This window comes from Petaurus breviceps, unplaced genomic scaffold, assembly GCF_028583685.1.
Source record: "Petaurus breviceps papuanus isolate PSGF00001 unplaced genomic scaffold, PetGlider_PUasm1.0 90903, whole genome shotgun sequence".
NCBI lineage: Eukaryota > Metazoa > Chordata > Mammalia > Diprotodontia > Petauridae > Petaurus > Petaurus breviceps.
The window spans coordinates 18,861,747-18,889,709 of NW_027187376.1; the positions used below are offsets into that span (position 1 = coordinate 18,861,747).

The following is a 27,963-nucleotide window of genomic DNA, read 5'->3' on the forward strand; positions in this document are numbered from 1 at the left end:
TTCTTTCTTTCTTTCTTTCTTTCTTTCTTTCTTTCTTTCTTTCTTTCCTCTTCCACTATCTGTCACATCTTATTTGTCACATAATATGAACATCAATCTCAGTCAAGTCAGTCTCCATCATACCCTCTATGGCCTACACTCATCTCCAGGTGTCCCAGGACATTTCCCCTGCACTGACCACTCTCTCCTCCTCGACCCTTAGTGAATCAATTCTTCTCTTTAATCCCTACCCAACCCCCCTCCCCCCATCATATCACTTATGCTGTATCACATTTTAGCCTTGGGTCACTCCCACCATTTGTTGCCTTTGCTCCTACACATGTGCTGCTAAGTGAAGTTGGAGAAAATCATTATATGTTCTTACCAGGTCCACTGGTCCTCACTGCTGCTAGGCAATCTTACTTTGCCTACCTTATCAATTCACTATCCCACTCTCCACTGAGGCTCTTCCATACCTCTTTGTCATTCCTCAAACTCCCCATGACTTCCCCTCCCCATCATCCCACTAATTATTATTTTATGTTTCTTTTACCCTCTGAGGCTAAATTCCTTGAAAAGGCTACCTAGAATAGGTGCCTTCACTTTGCCTTTTCTCCCTCTTAATTCCTAATAAAGCTTCTGACCTTATCTCTCCTCCAAAAATTGCTGTCTCCAGTTACCAATGATCTCTTAATCACTAAATCCAATGGACTTTTCTCAGTCCTCATTGTCCTCAACCTCTCTGCAGCCTTTGACACTATTAATCATCTTTGATGCTTTGTTTTCTTTGATACTCTCTAGGTTTATGCTATTTCATGTTTCTGCTCCCTAGCTTTCCCATCTATCAAAATGTGAGAGGTTAGCAGAGATAAAAAGATTCTTGTGACTGGGCAGAAAAGCACTGGATTTGGAGTCAGAGGACATTGGTCTGAATGCTGGCTCAGCTAGCTCTGGGTGATGGCGGCTAAGCCAATGAGCCTCTCTGGGCCCTGCACTGAAATCTAGAAATTGAGGAAACGTGAGTATATGATCTCTGAGGTCAGGTCCTTTAATTGTAAAGGGTCTGTGCTTCTATGCTCTGTGTATGCAAGGCCCAGATAAAGCAGAGGACAGACAACTTTTATTTAACATTAATTTAAATTATTATTTAACAAATATTTTTTCCAATTCAATTGAAAAGTAGACTAAATTCACTGTATTTACTTGGACTCGAAATAGAAAGTCTTATCCTATGGTGAAAAGGTAATTCAATTTCTAGGATGTTCATCTTAGAAAAGGATTTGTTACATATGTGTGTATTTGTATACACACACATATACACGTATGTAACTGAATGAGGTTCTTTCATTTGTGCAGGATTGGACTTATTTTATACGTACTACTAAATGAAGGTGGTGGTAATTAAAGTGCACTGGGGGACACAGTTGTAGTTAATTTTTCAGGTCATAGGATCTTATCTGAGGTAATTAAACATAGAAATTATTAGTTATCACCACCTTTAATAACTACTTGAATGTTACACACTGGGGCTGTGTGCAGACCTGGAAGTTGACGCTTGTAAAACTGAATATTGCATTAACCTGTAGGACAAATTTATGTGTTTTAATAGAACAGTTTCTCCTAGTCTCCTAACGCTAATGGACATCTTATTGTTTGGCACACTACTATGTGTTCTCTGGCAGTAGTCCTCTTGTTTCCTGCCAACATTTCCTATGGCATGTGTTCAGGGCCTGCCAGGAAGCCAAATGGTGAGGAAGGTTAAGTTGGTTAATGTCATGGGCCCACTTATTTTCAGCTTCCAGTGCCTTCTACTGCTCAGGACCAGTTACTTTTTCCCTCCTCCATTCTTAATCAAAAGGCCCTTTACTCAGAGCTGTCTCCTTCCTGGCTCTATGGCAGCTAGCTAATGATAAACTCTTAAGACCAAAGGAGACGTCCAAAAAGTTTTGTGAATCTAAAAAATCTTGTAAATGTGAGTTATTGTAATATCTGGATTCATCAGAGCTACTGTGTTACTAGGCAGCAAGGTGGCATATTAGATAGAGTGCCAGGCCCAGAGCCGAGTAGACAGACTCATCATCTTCCTGAGTTCAAATCTTCAGACACTAGCTGCATGACTCTGGGCAAATCACTCAACCCTGTTTGCCTCAGTTTCCTCACCTGTAAAATGAGCTGGAGAAGTCTAATATCTTTGCCAAGAAAACCCAAATGGGGTCTTGAAGAGGGAAACACAATAAAAAACAATGAACTTAAGATTTTAACATGCTATTTCTCTTAATTGTTGCATTTTAAAAGGATTTTCAAGAGAGTTCAAAGGACTAATAGTCTGAGTCTCAGGCACTATTGCAAGGTGGGGAGAAAGTTTTGCACAGTATCTACTCTTATTCTTCTTCTCCATACCTAAGCTCCCTCTAACTGAGCAAACCACGTCCCCACTCCTTTGCCTGGAATTCAAAACCACTCAAAAGCTGATACTCTGAAAGCTGTTCTTATGCTCCTCCCCTCTATGCTCAGGACTCCACACCACAGCTGCCATTTCCACGTGTGGCTTGTACTTTCTTGCCTCTTAGCCTTTGCTCTTCCTTTGTCTTGGAGCAGTCTTTCCCCCCTTAATGCTGAATTCTATTGTTTCACAGATAACACACTGGAGGCACTGGAATTTTGGGACTCCAGCCTCTAACAGGTTCACTCTTGATCTGGTTAGACAGGCAGACACCTTCAGAGAGGTTAATCATCAGCTTTATTCTAGTCTGATCTTCTCAGAAAGGTTGCTGATAATAGAAGTACCAGCTCCTACAGCATCCCCTAATTATCCTTCTCACGGGGGCCAGTGAGAAGGGGGGGCAACTACCCCTAGGCCTTGATAGGGGCAAGACAGGCACAGCTTATGCACTCCCCTTAATCTTCTCAAGCCTCAATGGGGGCTAGCTGAGGCAGGCACATGCATTCCTCTATGCATTCCCAGTAGTTTCCTCCTTTGTTTCCCTACTCATTGACAAGTGTCCACTTGCTTTATAGGGCAACAAAGAAGGCATCTTGTCAACATTAAGCTCACAAGTTAGCTTTAGCAATATCATCATTCTGTGCAAGCAGAGAAGATATCAATCATGTCACCCCTTATCTCATGGTGCAGCCTCAGTAGGGCTGTCTGTCACTAGGATTCTAGGTACTACTATCTAGAATCCTTGGGGCTAATCTGGGAGTTATCTAAGACCTGATAACTAGATATTGCCATGGCCATGGATCCTGAGAAAGTGAACTCTAAAAGGATAACAAAATCCTCCTTACACCTATTTTTTAAAGCCCAACCTCCATGTTCCCTTCTCTAAGAAGTCTTCCTTAATCTTTTTTTTTTTTTTTGCTTGGGGGAAGGCAAGGCAATTGGGGTTAAGTGATTTGACCAAGGTCACACGGCTAGTAAGTATTAAGTGTCTGAGGCTGGATTTGAACTTAGGTCCTCCTGATTCCAGGGCCAGTGCTCTATTCACTGCGCCACCTAGCCACCCCATCTTCCTTAATCTTTCCACCTCCCTGTAACTCACACAGTATTTTGTGTCTCTGGCTATCATACAAAATGAGATGTGAGATTGTATGCATCCTCTGACGCTAATTACACTCTGATGGAGTTGTCTTAATTGAATTATGTATCTTACATCAAATATAGTGCTTTGCACACAGTGTTTCATGTTGAATTTAAGGGGGCTCAGGTATCCTTCAAATTAAACCCTGCAGGTTGCCACTTACTCTATTAATAGGGCAAAATACAGCTCTCTTTATAAAAAAACTATGACTGAGGCCAGTGACAATGGACTAGTTGTCAGGACTAGCCTATGATAAATGTTAGTTATTATAAGATTTGTTTTATGTGATGAATTTTTGGCCACTACAACTCTCAAAGACCTTTTGCACTATCGTAAAGAAATTGTTATCTGCATTGCCAGAAAGAATACTCATGCCAAATAAAATCAGAGGTCACTGAAGTATCAAAGAAATCAACAGAACTGAATATTCTAATTTTCTTGAGGATACCAAAAAACATTTTCAAGCAATCAAAACTTCTGGTAGATTCACCAAGCCAAAAGACCACAACTGTCATTAATATGATCTTTAATAAATGGAGTAATGCACCATTTTACAGCAAGCCTTTTTTAAACCTAAAGAACTGTCTTTAAATTTTCTTATCCAATGTCTCTGTATCAATACAATCTCTTTTTATTTCGGTTTATATATATCAAAGCGTTTACTTACAAGTATTCATAGAAAACTCTGCAGTGGCTTAATGTCAGCTTTCATAGTGGCATCCATAGATGATAAAAAAAAGAAAAGTAATTTGCTTTATTTCATATTTCATACTCACACGGTTCCATCAAACACAACTTATACAGCATAGCAAGTTATCAGACAGCTTATACAAAAGCAAAGTAACTAAAAGTAATTATTTATAAATTCATACATGATATTCCATCCATAATTTTAGAGGAATGGACACCAATTTAAGAGGAAAACACACCAACAAAAAATACCCGTTAACAAGAGGGTTCTGAGGAGATTCTGATTTTTCTTTACACTTTCTTTTCCAGAAAAGCCTATGTAGACATGAATGTTCTTCAGTTTATATTTCTCCCGTCCTTTCCTAATAACCATGGCAGCTATATATCTCCATGTTTCAGCTTCTACAAACACCAAACCCTAGAAGTTAGTGTATTTTACAGTAAACCATATATAGTCATGTAAAAAAAGTCACCAACTGAAATCTAAGGATGATTCCAGCATATACAAACATCTATGCAGCACATTACCTAAAAAAATGAAAAGACAAAAGCATACAAAACTGTTTAAATAAATAAATGTGATTTAAAAAAAAAGCCACATAAGCCAGGTAATTCAAAGTTAAAGTGTAGGCTGAATTAACTTTGAATTGTATCTTTTTAAGTCTTTTGTGTTCTTTCAGTCTCTCAGTGTTAAACATTTTGTGGGGAGGGTGCTAGTTTTCTTATAAAACATGAATGATACTGAGATTTACTGCCTGAGGTGAAAGATTAGGTTTCAGACTTTTTTACTAGCAGGATTTTAAGTAAGTGAAACACCTAGCTTTGGGTCTTAACTTGCCTGATAATTTAAAAAACAAAGCTGAACTTCAGGCTCAGGTCTGAATCAATAGCTATGGATAAAAGAGTAACTTGGAAAATTCCTGCTGGGCTCACCGATGTTAAGAGATAGAAGAGTGCTACCACCTTGGGCTATTTCTTATTGGACTTGCTAAATTATTTCTGGATTTGTTGACTTATGTTTTGGAAAAGTTTTGCAAGGTTAAGCAAATTATTTGCTGAGAAAATTCTACCACATAGGTGAGTTCCTCTAAAAAAAACAAACAACCTACTCAAGCAAACCTGCATATTCATTAATTCAAAGGATTGTAATGTCTTTGAAGATGGTATTTCCACTAGAAGGCCATTATTTACTATGCAGCAACATGTAGCCAATTAGTCTGGAAGGTTTTCTTGCTTCAGAACCATCCTTTTATTTCCATCCTCTTATTCTAGGATGTTTTTTTTAAAATGAATCTCTTCTCTTATATAATGTAATTATGCAAATTAAAGCAACATCAGATGGAATAAAATGCACTATGCAATACACAGGTTACACTTATGTGTTAGACTGGACCCAACTGTCTAGAATCAACTGAAGTCTGCAGTGTGCAAAGGGACATGGTGGGCCCTGAGTGTTTAGGCAAAAATGGGTACCCTGACTTAGATGCTCAAAATCCTAAAACAACTTTTTTAAATCTACAAGTGCAAATTAAATGGTAAAAATGATAAATTATTTTTTTAAAACACTGAAAATATCATAATTTAAAAGTTATCTGTTAAAAAATTCAGTTCTAAATTGAAGCCCTACATGATATCATTTTAATCTAGATTTTCCCCAAAAAGAATTTAAAATCTAGATGTTGTTTTAAATTGGGTTTAAAAAATAAACATGTATACAATGTTTTCATAGTAACTTTATGAACATCATAACAATAATAACGGAACTTAAATGTTCAAGTAATGCTTTTAAAATCTTAGATTTAATTTAGGCATAATTTTAATATACAGACTAGATTTTTTGCCTTTGTTTTTAGGTGTATTTGCTATCAATTTCTAGTTTTTTTCTTTACATGCAGAAATAATTCAGCTTTAACCAGTCACTGAAGGGAATTCAGAAAAAAATTAAAAGAATGAAAATTGGTTGTCACAATCCAATCTATGCCGCAATGAAATACATACATTTTAAAAGTGGCCTATGAAAATTCTCACAGATAATACTTGATTAGTATAGCATATCTACTTGATAGCCAAACCTGTAGCATTTAGTGTATGAAATATTGTAGTTTAGAAAGAGGTCTATACAACATTAATATGGCTCTATTACAATGATACAAAGCTTGCTGCAATAATAGTTAAAATAAACCAAAGTATGGCAAGCTAGTGAGATGCACAACTCTTCATGCATGGCTGTATACTTTTTAATTGGTGGGAACATTTAAACATAAAATCCTACAGCTGAAATTTACAAAGTGTTGGATGGTCCAGTCCAAAGTCCAGTCCTCAAGGGCTAATTTGCTAATAGCATATTAACTGAACCTTTTGTCAAGTTCTGCAATCTTAGCTTTCAATTTTTGTACCTATTCAACTAGGGGACTATTCGTTATAATTATGCGTTAACTGTTTAAAATTGTGAATAAAAAGGATTATGAAGTAAGGTAGGAAAAACTATAGGAATTAGGAAAATTTAGTCTGGAAAATAAGACATCTGGACTGAGAGAATAGTTTTCAAGTATATGAAAGAATAACAGAGCATCATGACCATTTTCTATTGGAAGAGAGGAAATGTAGTTGAGAGGAAGCAGAAGGCTTATAAAGTACACAAAGAGAAACTTCTGTAAGGTAAAGATTGAACATGCAAAAAACAAAGAGTGCCATATAGCTCATTCTCTGGAGCAGGAGTAGGTATACAAGACCAATGTTAGTTTAAAGGGACAAATAGCTAGATGGCCTGGTCCTTTTGACTTTGTTTTTGATGTCTGATGGAGTCATTAGCTTCCACTTGTCCAATCCTAATTTTTAAGGAATTCTTTTCTTCAGTGAATTTTTGTGCCTCTTTTACCATTAGGCCAATTTTGTTTTTTAAGGTGTTATTTTCTTATGTTTTTGTGCCTCTTTTATCAAGCTGTTAATTCCCTTTTCATAATCTTCTTGCATCATATTTCCTTTCTCAATTTTTTTCTCTATCTCTCTTATCTCTGTCTTTAACTCTTCCAGGAATTCTGGTTGAGCATGGATCCAATTAGCAGATTTGCTTGTACTTATTTTCACATTATCACCTTCTTCTGAGTTTATGTCTTGGTCTTCCCTAACACCATAGTAACTTTTTTTTAAAATTTTTTTTTCTTTTTGGAGGGCAATTGGGGTTAAAAGTGACTTGCCCAAGGTCACTCGACTAGTTTTTGTGTTAAGTGTCTGAGGCCGGATTTGAACTCAGGTCCTCCTGACTCTAGGGCTGGTGCTCTATTCACTGCGCCCCCTAGCCACCCCGCCATGGTAACTTTTTATGGTTCAAATACTTTGTTGTTGTTGTTTGCTCGATTCCCTTGTCTATTTTTTGACTTTGAACTTTATGTTAAAATTGGGCCCTGCTCATTGGGGGATGGGGAGGACTGTCCTAAGAATCTGACTTTTTTGTGCTGTTGTTTTCAGAAGTAATTCTGGGGATCTTTAAGTTCATGGTACTTCCAATGTGGTGTGATTCAGAGAGAGAGTTGTGGTCATTGCTCTCTTGGTCTATGCTTTGGTCTTTACCCAGGAATGGTTCCTGGTCCCCTGTAGCCACAAATGCTAGTGATCTCTTTGTATCAGTACTGTGACCAGGGTCCATACTCCCTTGTGACTGACCCTCAGAGACCCTCTCCACCCTTGAACTGTGACCCAGAACTGCTTATGGGTAACAGAATTGCCAATCAGTGCCAACTGTACCCAGTGTCAGCAAAGGATCCCTTGTAATTTCTTTCTGACCAGTTGTCTGACTCCTCTACCCTCTCTGGGGTGAGAGCTCTCAAAGCTGCTGCTACTGCAGCCACCCCTTCTGCAACCATATAGGTGTGGGTGCTGGTCAGGCTGCTACCCTCGTGTCACAGATTTCTCCTGCTGACCTTTTAAGTTTTCTTAGAGCTGGAAAAATTTCTCACCTTGATCTTTTGTTGGCTCTGCCATTTCAAAATTTGGTTTGAGGCATTATTTTAAAGTTGTTTGGAGGGGAATACCGAGTCAGCTGGGTTGCTTCTAATTTGCCATCATGGCCTGGCTCTCCCAATCCTAATGTTTTTTTATGCATTTGCTTAATTTTGAACATCTGGTTAATAGCCCTGTTTTGGTTCTGTCTTTCAGATAAGTATCTCAACCTTTACCAGTTTTATTTCTTTACTGAGCATATCCACCAAGGGGACATTCAAGGCAGTTTTCGGCTAAAATTCACATTGCTCAAGATTGAGATCTTAAGTATGGTCCACTTCAAATGATTCTCGTGTTTTCATTCTAGCTAGAAACATCACATTGCTCTTAGTCTTTTATGCTGTAAATTAGCAATTCTATACTAAATTTGGAAAATTTTAAAAATATACTTCTTGTTCCATTTTAAGATAACTTCCACTCACGTGTATGCACATGTTTACATATATTTAATCAAATGTTTCCTATATCAATTCTTTTGTTTTGCTTTTGGGGGGTGATTGGGGTTAAGTGACTTGCCCAAGGTCCCATGGCTAGTTTTTGTGTCAAGTGTCTGAGGCTGGATTTGAACTCAGGTCCTCCTGACTCCAGGGTTGGTGCTCTATTCACTGCACCACTTAGCCGTCCCTCCTATATCAATTCTTGATGCCTTCAGGATCAATTAAAGTTTTATAGGGCAAATGGACAAACAGGAAGGAGTGAGGCTGACAAAACCCATTTGACGCAAAGCTTTTCCTTGTAGCCTTCCTACACGCTGTGCTCACTCTTTATCTCAGTATTATTTTCTAAAATGACAAAATTGGGTTTTCTTATCCTAAAAGGAGGTCATTTTCCCAATGGAAGCAAAATAAATGATAGAACTGAGCTCATTAAATATACTAACAAAACCCACAAGCTTTTTATATCAGCATGAAATCCTTACAAAAAGTCTCTTTATACTAATAATCCACTTTCTTAAAAACAATTTTGCTTTAAGCCTGCAATGTCAAGTTACAATGTGCAGAAATGAAACTTTTTTAGAATTCATAGTAGCATGTAATGGACTGATTTTTCTTTTGGTCTTAAGTCAGCCACATTTTTCAGGTTACAAGGAGAGAAAATTAACTTCAGACATGTTTGCCCTTATCTTCTAATGCCTGCTTACCTTTCAGCCTTTACTCTGCTAAAATAATCAGGAAATCTGGTCCTGTGCTTGCCTACTGTGACTGAACTTCATACAACCAAGCAGCATATAGAATATCCTTGTCATATATATATACATATAATATTGGCACAATCCCTTATTTACAGCGTCAGTCTACTGATGATATACCTGTCTTCTAATAAACCATCCACTAATAAAGGAAAGGAAAATTATTTTCCTCATAAATTATAATTAAACCCTTTCCTAAAACAATGAAACGAAAACTTTCAACCATTGATTTTTGGTATGCTAGTTTAACTTTACTTAGGGGTACTATTTTGGAATTGGGTTACTTATTATTGGATCTTTAAAGTTTCTTTACTACTGTTCAGTGAACTACATTCTATTATTTTAATCATAAGGCTTTTTGTTCATAAAAAGATCAAACTACTTTCTAAATTCCAATGTTTTCCATGTCAGCTAAACATCAGAATTTGAAAACATATATTTTAGCCTACTGCAGCAGCAGCAGAGCCACAATGAAGACAGTTAAAGTGAAATCATTTCACTAAGAATTACAAACATATTTAAGTAGTCTGAAACAAACTAATGACTATTTAACAAAACCATTTTTCAGAATTGTTTTACTGATAAGATGCTTTATTATAAAAAGCATTTTCTACCTTGTCTTTTTCCATCAGACTGCTAGAGAAGTAGAGGGAGAAAAAATACAACTATTATAATAGATTTTTGTTTAATGAATAATATAGTGAGGTTTTTTCATGTGGTACATAAACTTTGTTCGCATCATTTGATTGCATTAAGCATTAAAATGTTGGAAAACTTACAAAGAATTAACCCCCAAACAAAGCACAGTAGAATATGGACTAATTCCTATCATGGCAGGAAGAGAAGGATCAGGTGGAGCTGAGATGTTCTTTCTCCGATATTAAACATACTTCATATTGGATGAGGGTTTGAATATCTTATCCATTTGAAAAGAGTCCCTGAAATGTCTCTGAGGGATATATTTAAATCCTGAAGAACAAAGGAAAACTTTTTCAAATGACTTCATGACACAGATTATTATCGCTAGAAAAATCAAGTTTCTCACATGTGAGCAGAAAAAACATGGAAGCCTGGGGTACCATTTTTACTAGCATCAGTGCCAAAAAGTAGACAAAGGGCTCAATGTCAAGAACCCAAAATGGTGCAAGTATTCCATTTCTAGGATGTGAGCTCACAGCAGCTAGAAAATATAAGGAAATGAGCATGCAAGGAAAGGTCTGTCAGGCTGGCCATCTCTGGCTAAATGGAGAAGCATCTGGAGAAGATTCCATGCCTGAGGCAGTGTAGTTCAGGAGGCAGATCCCTGAACCAACATTTTGAGAACTACTTAGCTAATGTATATAAAGCCCTGGGACCACTCAGAGAAATAAAAGGTATTAGAATATTACTGTTCACACACACTGAGTTATCAAAGAATTGTGCTTAGAAAGAAAGGCATCACTCATTTGAGAGAAGGTGCTCTAATTTCTGAGAAAGCGTATTTTGAGGCTGCTTAGATATGTTTCAGAAGGAGTGAAAGAGGTAAGGGAAGCTTTAGAAACACTAAGAGCCCAGAGAATGGGACACGGACATGCGATGGCAGAAAAGGGCATCCGGCACCTCACACATGCTAGTTACATATCAGCAGTTCACGTGGAGAGTGGGCAAAAGTACTTAATGGGGGAGGAATCATGTGAAAAGTAAAGCAAAGAAAGAGACAGCTTGAAAAGAGAAGTTTGGCCTCAATCACTGAAGACAGGCAGGTGTGGCAGCAGTCAGTCCTTCCTGCCACAGGCATTTGGCGTGCTCACAGAATAATTTTTCCACACAGTGTTTTAGGTCTTAGGAAGATGAATCACTTTCTGATGAAGCCATGCGGCTTTGTTTGGGAACTAAATACACAAGATACTACAGGTCTGTAACTAAAAATTACTTTTGAAATCCATTTTCAAACCAGGAAATTGAACCCTTTTTTGGTCCAAGACTGCTCAGTGAAGGGATGAGAGAACAACCTACCTACTTAAAAATTACATCACAGTGTTAAGCTCTTCCTGCTTTCTGGTGAAAATGTGCTCCTTACAGAACATGTCACTAATAAGACTGAATATGGAAAGAGTACAGATACAAATAGGAAAGTAAGTGGAAAAATGGCTGACATTTGTGTTTCCTAATTTTTTTGTTCAATGCTCTCTTATTTTAAGAACTTTCAAAATTAATACTCTAATTATGGTTTCTTAAAATGCCTGGAAGGAAATGTATTCAGATTTGGAAGGTTAAAAATAATTGCATTTTCAATTAAGTTTTGTGGTTCCCTCTTTACAGCCCTTTGAGGCAAGGTTTTTGCACTCTCTGTAATCACCTTAGAGAAAAAATGAGACAAGGTAGCACTTTCAGGCTGGCTGCAACAGGCAAAGCTCACTGTCCCACAGTCTGACCAGCCCAAATGATGGGGAAGAAATTAACTAGTATCAACCATGTGGGAGGACACCTGTGTCCATGTCAGAAACATAGGGCATCCTGTGGCCTTCAGACTATTTTATTGCACATTCCAACAGAACACAAGAGGGATGTTCAAAAGATACACTCAGGAATGGATAAACATACAGTAACTAGCTTGTGCACAGAAATCAAACAAGGATACAAGACACCACTGCAGTCAAACCTGTCTTAGAGTCTGCTTCTGATTTTGGTGACCTTTTAGAAAATGGTCCAAACTGATTATCAGAAATACATTTAAAAAAATATTTTGAGACCACCTCTTCTTGATACACATAATAGAATTCTGTGGTCCTAACAGACAGACTTAACTTTAGTGAGACTAAATAAAAGTGCAAAAACGTAAAAAAAAAGACAAACTTAAAAAATATGGAAGCATAAGCAAAAAAATTTCTGCATAGCTGAAATCTATTTAAAGCAAGTCCTTGGTAGGGGGAGCTGACAGGAGGGTAACGTTTTTGTTTTCTTTTTTAATGTCTTCTGCATGTTTGTTTTAAATGATGAAAACCCAAAGTCCTTTTCTGGTGGGCTTGTGAGACACTTCACAGACAGTTCATCCCTGTGTCTTGAGACAGCCTAGTTGTGGCAGCACCCCCTTCTGCCAGGTAGACTGCAGTGCTGGATTTGCAATGGGCTGCCCTGTCACTACCATTGTTGTTGACCTCACAGTCCAGTGATTCCGTGGAGATGACCCAGGTGGAAGGGCGCCACCGCTTAAGAGAATAGGGGGTTTTCACACGTTTCTTGATCTTTTCACCTGATCCTGGTTTGCCATCTTGTGATGACTCACCTACTGGAAACAGAAAAGCAAAAAAAGTGTTATCTGGAAAAAAATTGCCCATGGTGGTATGGTTAGTTTATATAGGGATAATAAAGTGTGATAAAACAGCCATCGAGGCAGATGGCAGTGGCAGTACTGATAGAGTACACCCTGAAATCCACTGTTAGTCATTTTTGTGGGCAAAGCCTATCTTTAGTCATTTGGGGGTTTGTTTATCCTGATTTTTCCCCACTCACAGCTCACACCCAGGAAATTGAGCTCTCGGCTAATAACCTGTAAAATAACTCGTAATGAGATATGAATACAAAATTGTTCTCCAGAATAGGGATGGGAAAAGAAGAACAAAAAAAATTCTGTAGAAAACTAAAGCCCTTAAGAAATTCTCACCTGCTTTGTTTCTTTTAAGCGCAATTCTTAAACTCTGGAAAACTAGGCAAAAATGGAAGAGTTCTATTTATTCCCCTTAAGAGTCAATTCAAGGTAGACCAAGTTTAAATAGTGCATCGTGTACTTCAGAGAAATGGTGGACCTATCAAAGTGATTCTTTTCCAATGGTTTTCTTCTTAAGAACTGATCAATTGGGCCATACTGTACTGCCTTCCTGTCTGAGGGAGGTGTCACTCAATGTGAGGGCCTTTTCTATTTGGACATTCGGGGACAATTTGTGAAACATGTGGCCAGGGGTTCCTGACATAAGTCTTGAATGTGCCTACTTCTACTTGTGTTGCAGTTCTCCTAAGATGTTCACCAATCTTAAATATATTTTCTGCTTCCTTGTAAATGGTGTTCTCTGTTAGTAATGTCAACCAAGTATTTTCATTTTTACTCTTAACTAAAATGGAAATAAATTCCTTGTATATAAAAAAAGGGAAAGTGTTTTTGCCTTTCTGCATGCTAAAAGGATTAATTCATGCTAAACAATTAATTATCCTTTTGTCTTTTCTAACGATGCAGACAAAGGTGTTCCTTCATCAGATGGTCAATTCTTTCTGGTAGATTTGTTGGCACAAGAAGCTGACATCAAAAAGTCAGCAACAAACTTAGTGGCAAATGTGATTGAATTTTAGCAAGCTCCTATTTTGGGTGATTGGCTCCTAAAGGTCAGAGATCATGTACCAATTTAACTTGAGTCTCACAGTGCCTAAGAACAATGCCAGGAGCCTCTGCCTGTCCATATAAGCTTCTAGATGAAGAGGAGGATGTGACACCTTTGCCTCTGGTGACTGTTCTGAATTTTCCTTATGACTGAAAATTTACTAATTTTTTGGATAAAATGCCCAAAGTAACTCATCACATTCTTATGATAGCTACAATTGGTAGTATTGTGTTGTAAACTAATTAAAATGCTAACTCATAAAAGGATAACTTCACCTTATTTCTTGAAGCACTAGCTTGTCTTTTGGAATTGATGGATATTTACTTAGTTCCTAAAATTCATAAATATAAATATGTGTTGCCTAGTAAAGCTACAGCCAAGTCTGTTGTATCTACAACTATTTTAATAATAACAGCTGGTAATCATATAGCACTTTAGAAACACTAACTTGTTTTCTCTTCACAACAAGCCTAGGAGGCAAGTTGAGGAAGTTGAGGCAGACCGAGGTGAAGTGACTTGTCCAGGATTACAGAGCTAGTCAGTGTCCGAGGACAGGCTTGCACCCTGCTCTTCCTCACTCTCAGTCTAGCACTCTATTCTGTCACAGAGCTGCCTCTATTAAATAAAAAATATTAACTCATGGTGACAGAAAAAAAATTACTTTTTTTGGCTTAAAGTGTAACCTATAAATCTCAGGGCTCCATAGTTTCTCATTTATTTCTGAAAGTGGTGAATCAACTTGTTAAGGCACAATTTGATGATAACTGAGTGGTCACCTGCACAGAGAGGGTGGGTGACAGAGCCTTCACTTACATTGTATACTACTGCTGTCCAGAGCACTGGTGGCCGACAGGTCCAAGGAATTAGGCCTCTGTGCCCTTCTGGGCTTTGGTTGCCCAGGATTGGAGCCTGTGCTCTCAAGGCCAACATTCAGAACCTCTTGCCCTGGACATGGATTGCTGTTGTTGTTATTGGAGTTTGTCCGGCTGCCTTCCAGGGGACGCTCTCTCCTGTCCACTAGCCGGTCCAGAATGCCTTCGTCATGGCCAGCCTGCTGCTCCCGTCTCAGGAGAGGTTCATGCTCATCGGGGCTGGAGTTGATGGTCAGTCGGCTGTCCTCGCCGCTGAACTGATTCTGCAGCATTTCCTGGGCTCTGTGTGCGGCCGAGGTGGGTGCCTGACCAGATGGCACCACGCCATTAGCATATGGGGCTGTGGCAACGTGTGAGTTCACATTGTGGCTTCTGCCTGCCACTCCATTCATGGTGACTGTCACTACATGAGGCTCTGCAGCATTAATTGTATTCATCTTAGCAACTCCAGTTTCAACTTGCTTCAAGTTTGATTTGTGCTTGCTGCCAAATTTCAGTCGGGGCTCTTTTGTTGAGTTTTTGGTGTTCAAGGGTAGACTAGTAGGTCTCTTGGGAAGGTTCTGTTGCTTGGGAAGAGGATAGATCTGAGCAGGGGGGACGTCAGGAATTAAACATGCCTGACCATTACCAGTCTGTGTGAAGTCCGGCTGTCCTGTTACTTCTACTGCAAGTTTTATCAGTGGATAAAGCAGGCTGGAGCTGGTGCTACTCAGGGGGTCTGGTCCACTGAACTGTTTAAGGGAGTGCTCCATTAGATTCTCATCAGAGCTCTCCTTTAGATTTTTATCAACTTCTTTTGGGTCTAACTTATTGGTCTCCAAGTCTTCTTCGGTTAGCTGTAGGCAGACAGGGGTTGGACCAACTGGCTGAGTCACATTTGTGGCATGGAGATTTGTTTCATCTGAGTAGGGCATCTCTGAGATGGTGGTCATGCCGGTGCTAGGAGTAAGGCCAGTGGTGTTTGTAGTGGTGGTGTTTGTGGACAAACTGGTGATGCTAGTTTCAGGGCTGGGAATCCGAGCCTGTGCTTGCTGTCGTTCATAGTTAATTGAATTTCGGTTCTTTTCACCTACAGTTAAAGGTGTGTTGCTGGACACTGAATGTTCCAAAGAAATGTTCTTTACAATGGTGTCAGGGTGGTGAATGGAGTCTTCTATGTATGAAGAAGAAGAATAATCTGGATAAGGGCCAATCTTTGGCACACGCCTGTTGTGTGACAGGTTGCTTAAAAAAAAGAAAAAAAGTGTCACATTGAGAGAACATTTATGACAAACTATCTCTACATTTATTTTGTTTGTTTGTTTGTTTTTTGGAGGGCATTTGGAGTTAAGTAACTTGCCCAAGGTCACATGGCTAGGTTTTTTTTTTGTGTGTGTGTGTTAAGTGTCTGAGGGCAGATCTGAACTGAGGTCCTCCTGACTCCAGGGCCGGCACTCTATTCAATGTGCCACCTAGACGCCCCAAACTACCTCTACATTTAACATCTCTGATTTTAAAATCTGAGCTACTTTAATTCTGGTTCATAACTAATTTTATTCTGGGTATTTTTTTTTTTTTTTTGTAATCGGGGTTAAGTAACTTGCTCAAGGTTACACGGCCAGTTATTTCTGGGTGTGGTGTTGAGTGTCTGAGCCCGGGATTCGATCTCCAGGTCGTCCCAACACTGGAGCCGGTGCTCTTACTCGCTGAGCCACCTGGCCACCCCTATTCTGGGTATTTCTAACATAGAAAATTCACATTAATTAATTTGAATATTAAAATGCCCCATTTCTTTAAATAAAAGTAGTAATAATCAGCTATTGATGTTGCCTTTATAAAAACAAAGGACTACTGAAAAAGGTCTGTGGAAACAGACCAACCTAAGGAAACTTTTCAGACATATCCAATCTTTTTTTTTTTTTTAATTTCCTAAACATATGCAAGCATCAATTTAAACCTCTCTTTGCATAAACAGTAGCACAACAATCATAAAACCTTACCAATTAAAAACAATACTGTTTAACAAAAGGTCACAATTAGATTATAAAATCCTTGTAGATAAAAGTCGTCACTACTTTTGAACCTCTATAACACCTACTAGACTGCTATGCACATACTAGCTCCTCAAGAAATATTAGTATAAGGGCCGAAGTCCTTGGAGACAAAGCACCTTTACTAACAGGTAGAAGCTGAGCATCAGCATGTGTGATCTCTATTTTCACACTCAATAAAGATATCAGAAAGCCATAAAAGCTTTAGAGGGCGGGGGGAGTTGGACTCCGGTATCAGCTAGCCTAAGGAACTGGGGTCTCCTATGGGGCTATTTTTGGGTTCCTGTGAGGCCCCTGAATCTTTGTAAGGAAAGTCCAAAGAAGTGGCAAGGTTCTGTCTGGATTGTTAATGACCCAAAACTGACTGAGATGATTGTTGTGTCTTTAGAAATAGGACTATACCTAAGGAGGCATGAGGCATGAGCCAAATCATACTGCATGAACCACCTGAGCCCACAGCACACCTTTGCACTAATATATAGGTAACAGTTAAAAAGAACATCAAGGGCAACACTGATCACAGAATCAATAATGTAATCAACAGTGACAGTAAATGGTAGCTAGGGGTCTCAGAGGCCACGGAGGGAAGAGGCAATGAGCACTGAGAGAATGACAGACTGATAGAAAGGAGATAACACAGAACCAAAGTATGGGGAGGGGAAGAAGAGAGAAAAGGGATGGCATCAGAAAGCTATAGGATCTGTGAATCAACCAGGGAAAGAGATGACAGCAGAATGAATCACCCTGAGGAGATTCACCTCTTCTGAACCAGTCTTGGGACCTGAGGCTTTTTGCAACCTGTTACTTATCAGTCATGGTAGCCCAGTGGCCACCAAGAACATGTTAACAGGAAGAAAAACAGCAGAGAGAAGGCAATCCAGGGGAGAGCCATTTGTAGCACCCTATTTCACAACAGTTTGCTCTCAGAACTTTAATATGCTGGGGAATGGAAAAGAAAATTGTCCAAGTATCAAACATATTCCTTTCCTAAGAATCCCAGCAGGGAATACAGAGTCAGGCCCTTTGTAATCTCTATTAGCTCTTTTCTGGATATCTTTAAGGACATTTGATGTGAACTACCTGACAGTGATTCTTACTGGAGTATAACTGTGCATATCACAAACTAAGAGAATCAAGGATAGATCTGCATGGACTGAAGCAAATGGTCTGATGGATAGAGTGCTGAACTCGGAGTCAAGAAGATCCAAGTTCGGATCCTGCCTCAGACACTCACTTGTTGTTCAAGACTGAGTCAGTCATCTCACTTCTTTCAGTTCATAAAATGAGAATGATAATAATAGCACTAAACGCAGAGGGTTGTTATTAGGACAAACAAAAAAATCTATGTAAATACTTTGCCAGCCTAGAGTACTACATACTTACAAATAGGATCTTGTTTTATCTTTACAACAACTCTGGGAGGTGGAGGCTATTATCATCCCCATTTTACAAGTGAGGAAACTAAGACTGATGGAGGTTGAGTGACTTCCCTGGGGTCACAAACCCAGTGAGTGTTAGAGGCAGGATCTAGCAGGATCTGAATGCACACCTTCTTGAGTCTAAGTCCACAGTTCTTAACCTACTGCACTATAAAAACCTTATATGAAAAGATCATTTCATTCCTTAAAAGGAAGTCAAACTCTGAGTAAACAGAAAACCAGTGAAGGTTCCAGAGAACAGATAATGAAATGTATACCTCCTCTAAAGAAAGTTATATAACTTAGAAAGACATCTTTTCTTTCTCTCCTTTAGATATAAAGGTAGGTATTCTTCTGCACTCATTAATAAAAACAAAAACCTTCACTGGGAAAATGGCAATACTGGTCTGACATTTAAGAACGTATCTCCTATTCCACTGCTTTTTTCTATTGAAGTACTTAATAACTTATATGCCCACACTTTATACTGTTCTTACCGTTCATTCTGCATAGCAGTAGACATTGGATTGACTGTGGGACTGACTGATTTGTTCCTTTCCCAAATCATCATGAGTTCAGCCATCCTCTCCTCAGCACACTGAGCGGTCAGCCGAGCCTCTGCATCCTGGTCCCAACAGTCTTCGATTGTCTCCTTTAGTGACCTTACAGCCTATGACAAAAACTTTATGTGAAACAACTTGAATCTTAAAATTTAATTTAAAAATATAATTTTAAAAGTCAATGAATTAAATTAAATTCAAAAAGAGTAATTAAGCAACTACTATATGTAGGGTATTCTTAATGTGTTCTAGGCCCCATATGTCAAATAAATATTAACAAGTCAATTGAAAGTTAGCAAACTCATGAGATCTTTCCTGATACATCCATCTCATTTTGTTTATTCCAAACAGATTATTAGGATTCTTACTTGCACTTGGATTTGTTCACAGATTCAACATCAAAAGCATAAGACAGAAGTTGAACTGAAAGATATCAGGTTGTTTTGACTGCAATTTCAATGTGAAACAACAGTGTGATTAAGAAATTTTAAAAGGTAAAATAATTGTAGGTTAGCTATTTACCTGTCTGTTTCAGGAAGGCACAAAAGTCCTATGTAAATTAGGGAGTGACTTTATGTATAAAATTATGCATGTACACACATATATTACCACACAATATATAGATGCAGCTGACTTCTGATTAGCTTCTTGTCATGAACATTCCCCAAAGTGACTAATCTACAAATTTAAAATTTCAGGCTGGTTTCTTCTTGCTATGGAATTTGAAGAAATGAAGGTTATGATTTGGCTATGGATAGGTGGGAAGGATTGTGGAATGATTAGAAAGAATTACTTCAGAAGAAAAAAAAAATATAGGTAGAATACTGTGAGAAAGTGAATTTGGTTGGAATGGGGAAATAAAATCAGTGATGAACCAAGAGAAAACAAGAAAAAGATAAAGTCAGCAGATATTAGGTAGATTCAACAACACAGTTTAACAGTAGGGTGGATGGGAAGACAAAGGAAAGAAAGGAGGCAAAGATGATTTTGAGTTCTTGAGAACTGAAAGCTAAATAATACACCTCCCCAACAATTCCTATTTAGCTCTTTAGCTTATGTCCCTTTAGATGATGAGAGTTTGCAAAGTACTTTCTTCACAACACAGCAAGATAGGCTGAATTTTTATTATTATCCCCATCTTGAGATGTGGGAAGTATGAGGTTCAGACAAGTTATGTGATCTGCCAAGGCCACACATCTGGTAAGGGTCAGAATCAGAACTAACTCTAGGGCTTATCTGATTCTAGGTCTATTGCTTTTCCTATTGCGCCATGATGCCTTTTTAAAAGGATCATGGTGATGTCACCAACAATAATGGAGGAAGAGAGGAAATCATTATTAGAAAGAAGGATAAGATACAGAATCCTGCTTTCCCGTGTTATTTGAGATGGCAGGTTAACAACCCATGGTGTATCCTTAAGGAAGCAAAAGAAATACATTAAGAGAGAAAGATTGGTTGAGGTAAAAGAGAGAAATCTCAGAGCTATTTATAGACGAATAATATTCTCTTTGTGTTTAACTGATAAAATTGAGCACAGTGCTATGTGGGGGCTAGTGCTGAATTCTTGAGTGACCCCACAGGTCTTTCAATACAGAGGAACCAGTAGAGCTGATGGTAGTAAAAGTGACTGGATAGAAAGGAAGAAAACTATGAAATGATAATGTGAGTGAAACCAAGCCAGAATATGGCTAAAAACCTAGGAGTCTGAAACCAGAGCAGAGGCTTTTTCGTTTGGCCAAGGAAATCATGGAAAACTTTAGGTTAAATGTTAATAACTGAAACTAAATGATGAGGGGATTTAAAAAGAAGTAGAAGGAAAGGAAAGAGCTGTTGTGGGAATTTATTTTAGAAGACTGGATTTAAGATGGGGAACAGGAAAAGGATTTCAAGGATTTCTGAAAACAGGAGTGGTATTTTTGAATAGTTGAGAGAAAATGCTTTTGTCTCCAGTAATGGCAATAATAAAGAGGGAAAGAATATGTGGACCAAGAACACAAATGTTTTTACCACTTGAATATAGGTTTGGCGTTTTGGAGTAACTGAGACATTAGGGTGAAAGGGAAGAAAAGGAGTAACAGAATGGTGAGGAAGAAAGAGAAATTTATGGTGGGTGGTAGGAGGAGCCAGTGAAAGATCATAAGATAAATATTTCTTAAGAATTTCTTTATGTGACAGCTTTGTGGATGATGGCACTGAAATGAAATGCTCATTTATCAAAATCATTAGTCAAATTTTACTGACTTTAAACTGTAAAGAAAACAAAACTATGGAAGGATATAGTTTCGGAAAATGGTTATAGCAAGAAAAAAATTAAAAACATGCAAAATTGCCTATTAGATACTGACAATGACTTTCAGACAGATTTTTGAATCTAATGGTTTTCATTTTCACTAGTCTGTCCCAAGCTTAGTACTGTTATTATAATAACAATTTAACCAAATAGCAGGAAGTGTCTGTGAAGAAGTTTCACCACTGTGTGTTACATTTTGAATGTATAGTATTTCTTTCCATTCTTTTTTCTCTTGTGGTTGCCCAACATTTTTATTAGTTTATGGACTGATGGATCTATGCTCATCTGCATGGTTGATTGATATATTTACTTTTGGTATAAAGCAAATGAAGAAATCTCAACAACCACATTTGGAAAGGCTTATTAATATGTATGGTTACAGCTGTCATTCAATCTGGTTTAAAATTCTTCATGAGGCTATGGTGAATGTAGTATACATTACTCCTACGAAACCTTCCCTGTCATAATTTCTTGTTTGAGAAAAAAAAGAAACAAAAATTCTCAAGCACAACTTTTACACCACAGAATTTAGATAGTCATAATTACATGGAAGAAATAATCAAAGCAGTTCTGAAATCTACTGTTAAAATACATATACTTCACATTTTATTTAAAAGAATATGACGGCATTTTCTTCTTAGCTCTTCTTTAAAGACTCAATTTTTCCTCTTACATACCAGGCTGTTTTCCTTCCAGGCTTCTGGGAATCTGGGCCTCTGCTTTTCCCTAGACACCAGGACTTGCATGTCTTCAAAAGTGGGACGGTTCCCTACTTCTGTCTGGAAGGCCATCTGGTACTCTGGCACAGACTCACCTGCTGAAAATCAAGGTTTCAGGAAAGTGGACCAATACAAAATGTTCAATTGTAACAACAAAACAATGTCACTGACTCTTCAAGAACCCAAACCCAAAATAGCAAGTAGGAGACAAGTACGAATAATTTGGCTACTAGGACTCTTTTATGCTCTCTAGTTCACTTTCTGAAGCTTTTCATTATAGCTAGGCATTTAAAGACCAGCACTGATGGGGGGAGAGGGAGAGAACTGGACTATGAGCAAATATTTGTACTCCTTGTGACCTCTGTCCTATACACCAACAGAGAAAAGATAGTGTGAAAAAGAGAGAAGGGTGAATTTCGAGGTGTGAATGTTTTGATAAATCTACTGATTCTGGAGCACTAATTGTGGAACAGTTCAGAAAGGTTTGTGGAGGAGAAGCCTATGGCATCCATAAAAGGCAGAGGATATCCCGGATCATCCTGAACTGTCCCCAGCTATGGCAGGCAGGCAGAGTCATGGAATTGGGTGACTCCTTGACAACAATGCTTGTACAGAAGAATTCATATTATTGGGGAAGGGAATAAGCATTTCTACAGTGTTTACTATGACAAACATTGAGCTAAGTGTCTTTTTAAAAAAAACAAATCTCACATTTGATTGTCACAACAGGGTAGGCGCTATTATCATCTCCATTTTATAGCTGAGGAAAACAAGAGGTTAAGTGACTTGCCCAGGGTCACTGAGGACTTCCTGTCTGCAGGCCCAGTGCTCTATCCATTGTGCCACCCAGCTCTCTTGGGCAAGGACATCATGGTCCCTTCCAAGTCTACGTGATTCCATTATTTCAGGAACTGTTTGAAGGACCAATATGTGGTCCATAAAGTCTTTGTACTCTCTGCAGTAGCTGCCAGTTAATATTAAATGTTACAGTTATTTTTTTTGGTGGCCATTTGACTGAGGAGATAAATATATTTGTCTTTTCATTCCTCTCATATTTGAAGCATAATATTCTATCCCAATGTATTCCTGTTTACCACCAGAAAACACTCACATAAAACACTGCCAGAATCACCAGACATAATGACGGTGCTACTTTTAATGAGATGATTTTTAAACAAGATCATATTTTTTATTCATTACTATGTGAATTATTAATACATATGGGAAATGAAAGTACCAACAGTCATATCAGACATGTTCATGCCACATATTGCAAAATACTTGGAGAACCTTTGTAGATTGATCACTTTTTGAAAACTAATGGTTTGAACAAATTACAGGATAAATCCTCAGCGGAAATGGGTTCTCTTACCAAGAACACTGGGTAGCCAATTAGGAGCCTAGATTCTAGCATTGATTCAGGGTATAGCCAATATATCCTTCAGTTTCTCTGTTTATAAAGCAAGGGCAATACCTCCTTACCTACACAGGAATGCCTATAGGTTAACAGGGTGAAAAATGCTATTAGTATTTGATCCTGTGTAAGGCAGTAAGTGCAGTTTAAAGTATCTACTTTTTTTTTTTTAATGAGCAATCGGGGTTAAGTAACTTGCTCAAGGTTACACGGCCAGTTATTTCTAAAGTATCTACTTCAAAAGAAAAGGTTATGAATAGCTTTATCATATTGATGTTGTGCTAGGTTAGAGAATAGTATAGCTCTTTGGAAAATATATGTAGATATAAACAATTATATGTAAACCTCACACCAATGCAAATTTTATACAATTTTTAATACAACTTTTATACAAAGCAGTTAAACAGATGTTTACTTTGGTGCAATATCCTATCAATGCTGAATTTACTAAAGGATTTCATAATGCCAGTTTAGTTCTTTTTCTGCTATGGAACCCTCATAAATTCTTTCCGGCATTATTATTAATTTTAATTTAAAAAATCTACCTAATACTACATATTAAAATAAATCCTTGTTATTTATTCTCTTTTCAAAGGTTTCTTCTGATAAACTGATTCAGGATTAGAAGAATGAATTCGGTAAAAGGTTTCAAAATTCATGCATGTCTTTTTTCTGTCTATAAGTTCAATATGATTAGAAAACTTGACAAATGAAAGGGATGAATATTAGATGTAAAATATTAAAATTCCAAAAGGGAAGTAAAAGGATTGTTAATTTTTTTTTTATTAACTTGGTTATACCTTTGTGTCTCTGTAGCATTTGGCAGCAGAAATCTTCCTTCTTTTCTGGGCACTATTTCTTCTCCTGGTTTCCATGACAATATTCTCCTCTGGTTTTTCTCCTCCCATCTACATCTAATCATTCTTTTTCTATCACTTTCCATTTCCTGCCCGCCCTGCCCCTCCCACCCCCCCAACTGTGGGCTGTGTCCTGGGCTCTGTTCTTGTCTCTATTTATGCTTTCTCCCTGGATGACATCATCTATGGATTCTTATGGGCTCCATTAACATTTCTATGCAGCTAACTCTCAATCTAATTTCTTACTTGAACTCCAGGCAACAATAACTTTATTAATTTCTTTACACGCTCAATCATCCAATATGTATTTATTAAACAACTCTGCGGATAAAAAGCATGAGGGGAGGGAGGTAAGACATTTCCCTGTGGGGAATATTACATTACCCAAAAGGGTGTATAATTAACCAATCAGAGGACAGGTCTCATTCCACCTCACTGTGATAGCCAATAAGTGGGGCTTATCTCCAACACATCCAAACCAATATTCCTCCACTCAGGCCCTTCCCTTTGTTGTACAGGTTATCGGTCACTCAGAGTAGTTATGGTCTAAACTGAGCAACTGCACACAGATCACTGGGAAAATTATATTCCTATTCCTCTTATGTCAGATTACTTTCTGGTTATATACCTATAGGCAGTGACTAACAGTAAAAACTGTATCTGCCCTCCTTTTCATTTGGGATGGGACAAAGTTGGTCATCCAATATGTATATGTATAGATGGGTTGTGACTACATAACTGATCTCATTATATTATCATTTCTCCCCAATCTACCCGTCTTCCAAACTTCTCTATTACCATATCAAGAGTATCACTATCCTGCCAGTTATCTAAGTTTCACAACCTGGGAGTTATATTTGACTCCTTACTTTTGCTAACCCCATATTTATAACATGAGCTGTTATCAAATCATATTGGTTCTCTTTCTATGATCTCTGCATATCTGTGACCCTAGTTCAGCTCTAATCACCTCTTGCTTAACCTCTTCAAACAGTCTTCTCATTGGCTCTCAACCTCAAGTCTTTCTCCATTCAAATCCATCCACATATCTGCCAAAGTGATTTGTCAATGTCCTTAAACCTTGGTGGCTAGAACTGAACACAATATCACATGTTGAGGTCTGATGAGGGCAGAATACAGCTAGGATATTACTTCTCTATTCCTGGAAGCTATGTCCCTCTCATACAAGCCAAGAGCTCATCAGCTCTTTGGGACACTGATTTACCTGAGCTAGGAAGCCACTAACGTTGCAGATCTTCTTCAGTACTACTGCTATCTAACCCAACTTCCCCATTCTTCATTTATCTAGGACTTGTACTGTATATTTATTCCTACTGGATTTCATCTTAATAGATTCCATTTAATGTTTTAGTTCAGTAGTTCTGAAATTATGGCCTACAGACCTCTAGGAGTCTACAATGTCAAAACTATTTTTACAATAACAAGGTGCTTTAATTTCTAATAAGGTAAATATTGACAGAATCATTCACCAAACAAAAGCTCTTTGGGGAGAGGAGCCCTCAATAAATTTGAGGAGTATAATGGCATCCTAAGACCAAAAAGTTTCAAAACTGAAGCTCTAGTTGGTCAAGATCTTTTGGCTATCTCTCTCAGCAATGTGTACTGTTCTTAGAGTGCACACATATAATATATAAAATAAATACATTCTCAAAACGGTTTTTACTCATGGTGAAACATGAACGTTAAAAAAAGTTCGAAAATCTCTGCCCTAGATTGTTGTAACCATCTCCGAACTGGTTTCTCAGTTCCACTCCTTACCTTCTCCACTCTATGTTCCCCAATGCTGCCAAAATAAGTGTCCCAAGAAAATGCCTTACCACATTACTTTCCTGGTCTAAGATCTCCACTCACCCTACTGCCTCTTCTATCAAATGCAAACTTCCTAGCCTGTAATTTAAGACCTCATACAATCTGGCTCCCACTTGCCTTTTCAGCTGTGTTTTACATTACTTCCTTCCATTATTTTACTTTTCTCGGCCAAACTGGCCTACTTGTCACTTCTAACCTCAGTCTTCCATGTTCTGTCTCCACTCCAGTTCATAAGCTGCCCTCCAGGCCTGGATGGCACCTACCCCCTCACCTGTGTCTCTTGGGATCTCTAAGCTTTCTTTAAGGCTCAGGTGCTTCCTTTTAGGCAAAACTCTTTTCATGATGCTTATAAACAAGATGGTTTATACTCTCTGATACCTTTATGAGATGTGAATCCCTTTGACAATTAAGAAAGACAGTGATGTGACTGGCTGAAAGTAATAGTCTTGACCATGAAGCCTATATAATAATAATGATAATAATAGATATCATTTATATAGTACTTTTAAGTTTTGCAAACTGCTTTACAAATCTTATCTATTTGATCCTCGCAACAACAACAAAACAAACAAAACCAAAAAACTGGGAGCTAGGTACTAATATTATCCCAATTCTACAGATAAGGAAACTGAGGCAGACAGCCTGAATTGTCCAGGGTTCCACAGCTAGTAATTATCTGAGGCTAGATATGAATTCAGATCTGCCTGACTACAGGCCAAATACTCTATCCATTATATCCCCTAGCTGCTCCCCACTCTCCCCCTCCATATTTATGTCAATAAAATAACAGTCATCAATGAGTCTACTTGAAAGGTGTCCAGCCCAGTGGGGGAATATTTCAGCTCTAGATTTGAACATCCCAAGTCAAGGCTTGACTTCCTTTCTCCACTCCCAAAACCGATCAGCAGTATCATTTATCTATCCTCCCCCACCTCTCCCAGAGAAAGAATTATGCCTATTATCTCTGGTTTTCCTCAAAGCTCAGCTTATTCCATTTCCTACATGAGGCTTTCCCTGACCCTATTTCGCTGCAAGCTTTTCTCCTCCCTCCCTGAAAAATCATAATATATTTATGGAGGTGAGGCAAGTTCAGTATATATAGATAACCCAGTGACTAGTTTAGTTTGGCTGTAGAGTACTGGGATGGAGAGAAAAAGAGGTATGAATGAATGATGTGAATTTTTCAAACAGACTACGTTTTTCTTCATATATACTCATTCCCTTTGGGAGTTTATTCAATTACATGCCACCTATAGGCAGATGACTCAAATATGCATCTATTTCCCAGGCCCAAGTCTTTTATTCTCTTTCTAGTCAGATATCTCTAGAGTCTAAAGGAAATTGCAGGCACTCTCCAAAATATAAACACCTGACCTATACACAGGATTCCTTTTAGATCCCTGCTAATAATATCATCCTGAGGGCATGGCTTTAAAATAAAGACAACCACTTTGAGTTTTAAATAATTTGAGAAGATTAGCTTGGGTAAACTAACCCTATAGGCAGACTCCCAGGCAGAATGTGTGTAGATGGCATCTTTTATCTTTTCTGGTACAACTTGAAAAAAGTTATTTTTATAACATTGCTCCTATGGAACTTACTGTAACTTCTTTTGCCAAAACACCGTACATCTGAAAAGCAATTAATGACATTCTATAGAGTGTGCCTATAAATGGCAAATATTGATTTGATAATTGAAGCCAAGGTTGACTCAAGTACAATAATTCTGGAATGACATGCACAAAATTTGGAGACTATTACTACATTTATACTGAGCACCCATCCGGGGCTGCCATGTACTTGGCAAGTTCGCTGAATTACAGCGACCACTCTCAGTCCCTGAGGAAAATAAAGAGGAGCTATATCTTCCTCTTCTCAGGGGAAGGTGGGAAGACAATTGAAAGGTTGCCTATCACAGGCACAGATGCGTTGTCAACTGGGTTTTAATCAAAATTTCCTTTTTAACAAGGAGGTTTCAATTGGGAAGGGGAATATATTAGAAAATTATTCTCATAATACAAAATTTAAGATTAAAAAAGAATTGCTTATAATTCAATCAACGTAAGTTTTATTTCATTGCTTAGACTTAAAAAAAACAAAACAAAAACCTGTCAAATGTCTCAAAATTCTAAAAGCCTTGCCTAGGATTGGTTTAGTCATATCTTCTGTTTCCTAAATGATGT

The 27,963-nt window shown here is 38.0% G+C and overlaps 1 protein-coding gene across 2 annotated transcripts in view; it reads right to left on the minus strand.

Annotated features, from left to right (window-relative positions):
* Positions 1-4,069: 4,069 nt before the first annotated feature.
* BMPR2 (bone morphogenetic protein receptor type 2) overlaps positions 4,070-27,963 on the minus strand; it is a 99,987-nt gene continuing 76,093 nt past the window's right edge. The window contains exons 9-12 of one of the 2 annotated variants that reach the window (XM_069075351.1): positions 21,638-21,774; positions 18,608-18,780; positions 14,604-15,886; positions 4,070-12,706 (exon numbers count right to left, since the gene is read on the minus strand). In XM_069075351.1, the coding sequence (XP_068931452.1) occupies positions 12,456-12,706; positions 14,604-15,886; positions 18,608-18,780; positions 21,638-21,774 (1,844 nt within the window). In that variant the 3' untranslated portion in view covers positions 4,070-12,455. Of the gene's footprint in view, positions 12,707-14,603; positions 15,887-18,607; positions 18,781-21,637; positions 21,778-27,963 lie in introns of both variants that reach the window. The other variant, XM_069075350.1, reaches the window with a different exon arrangement.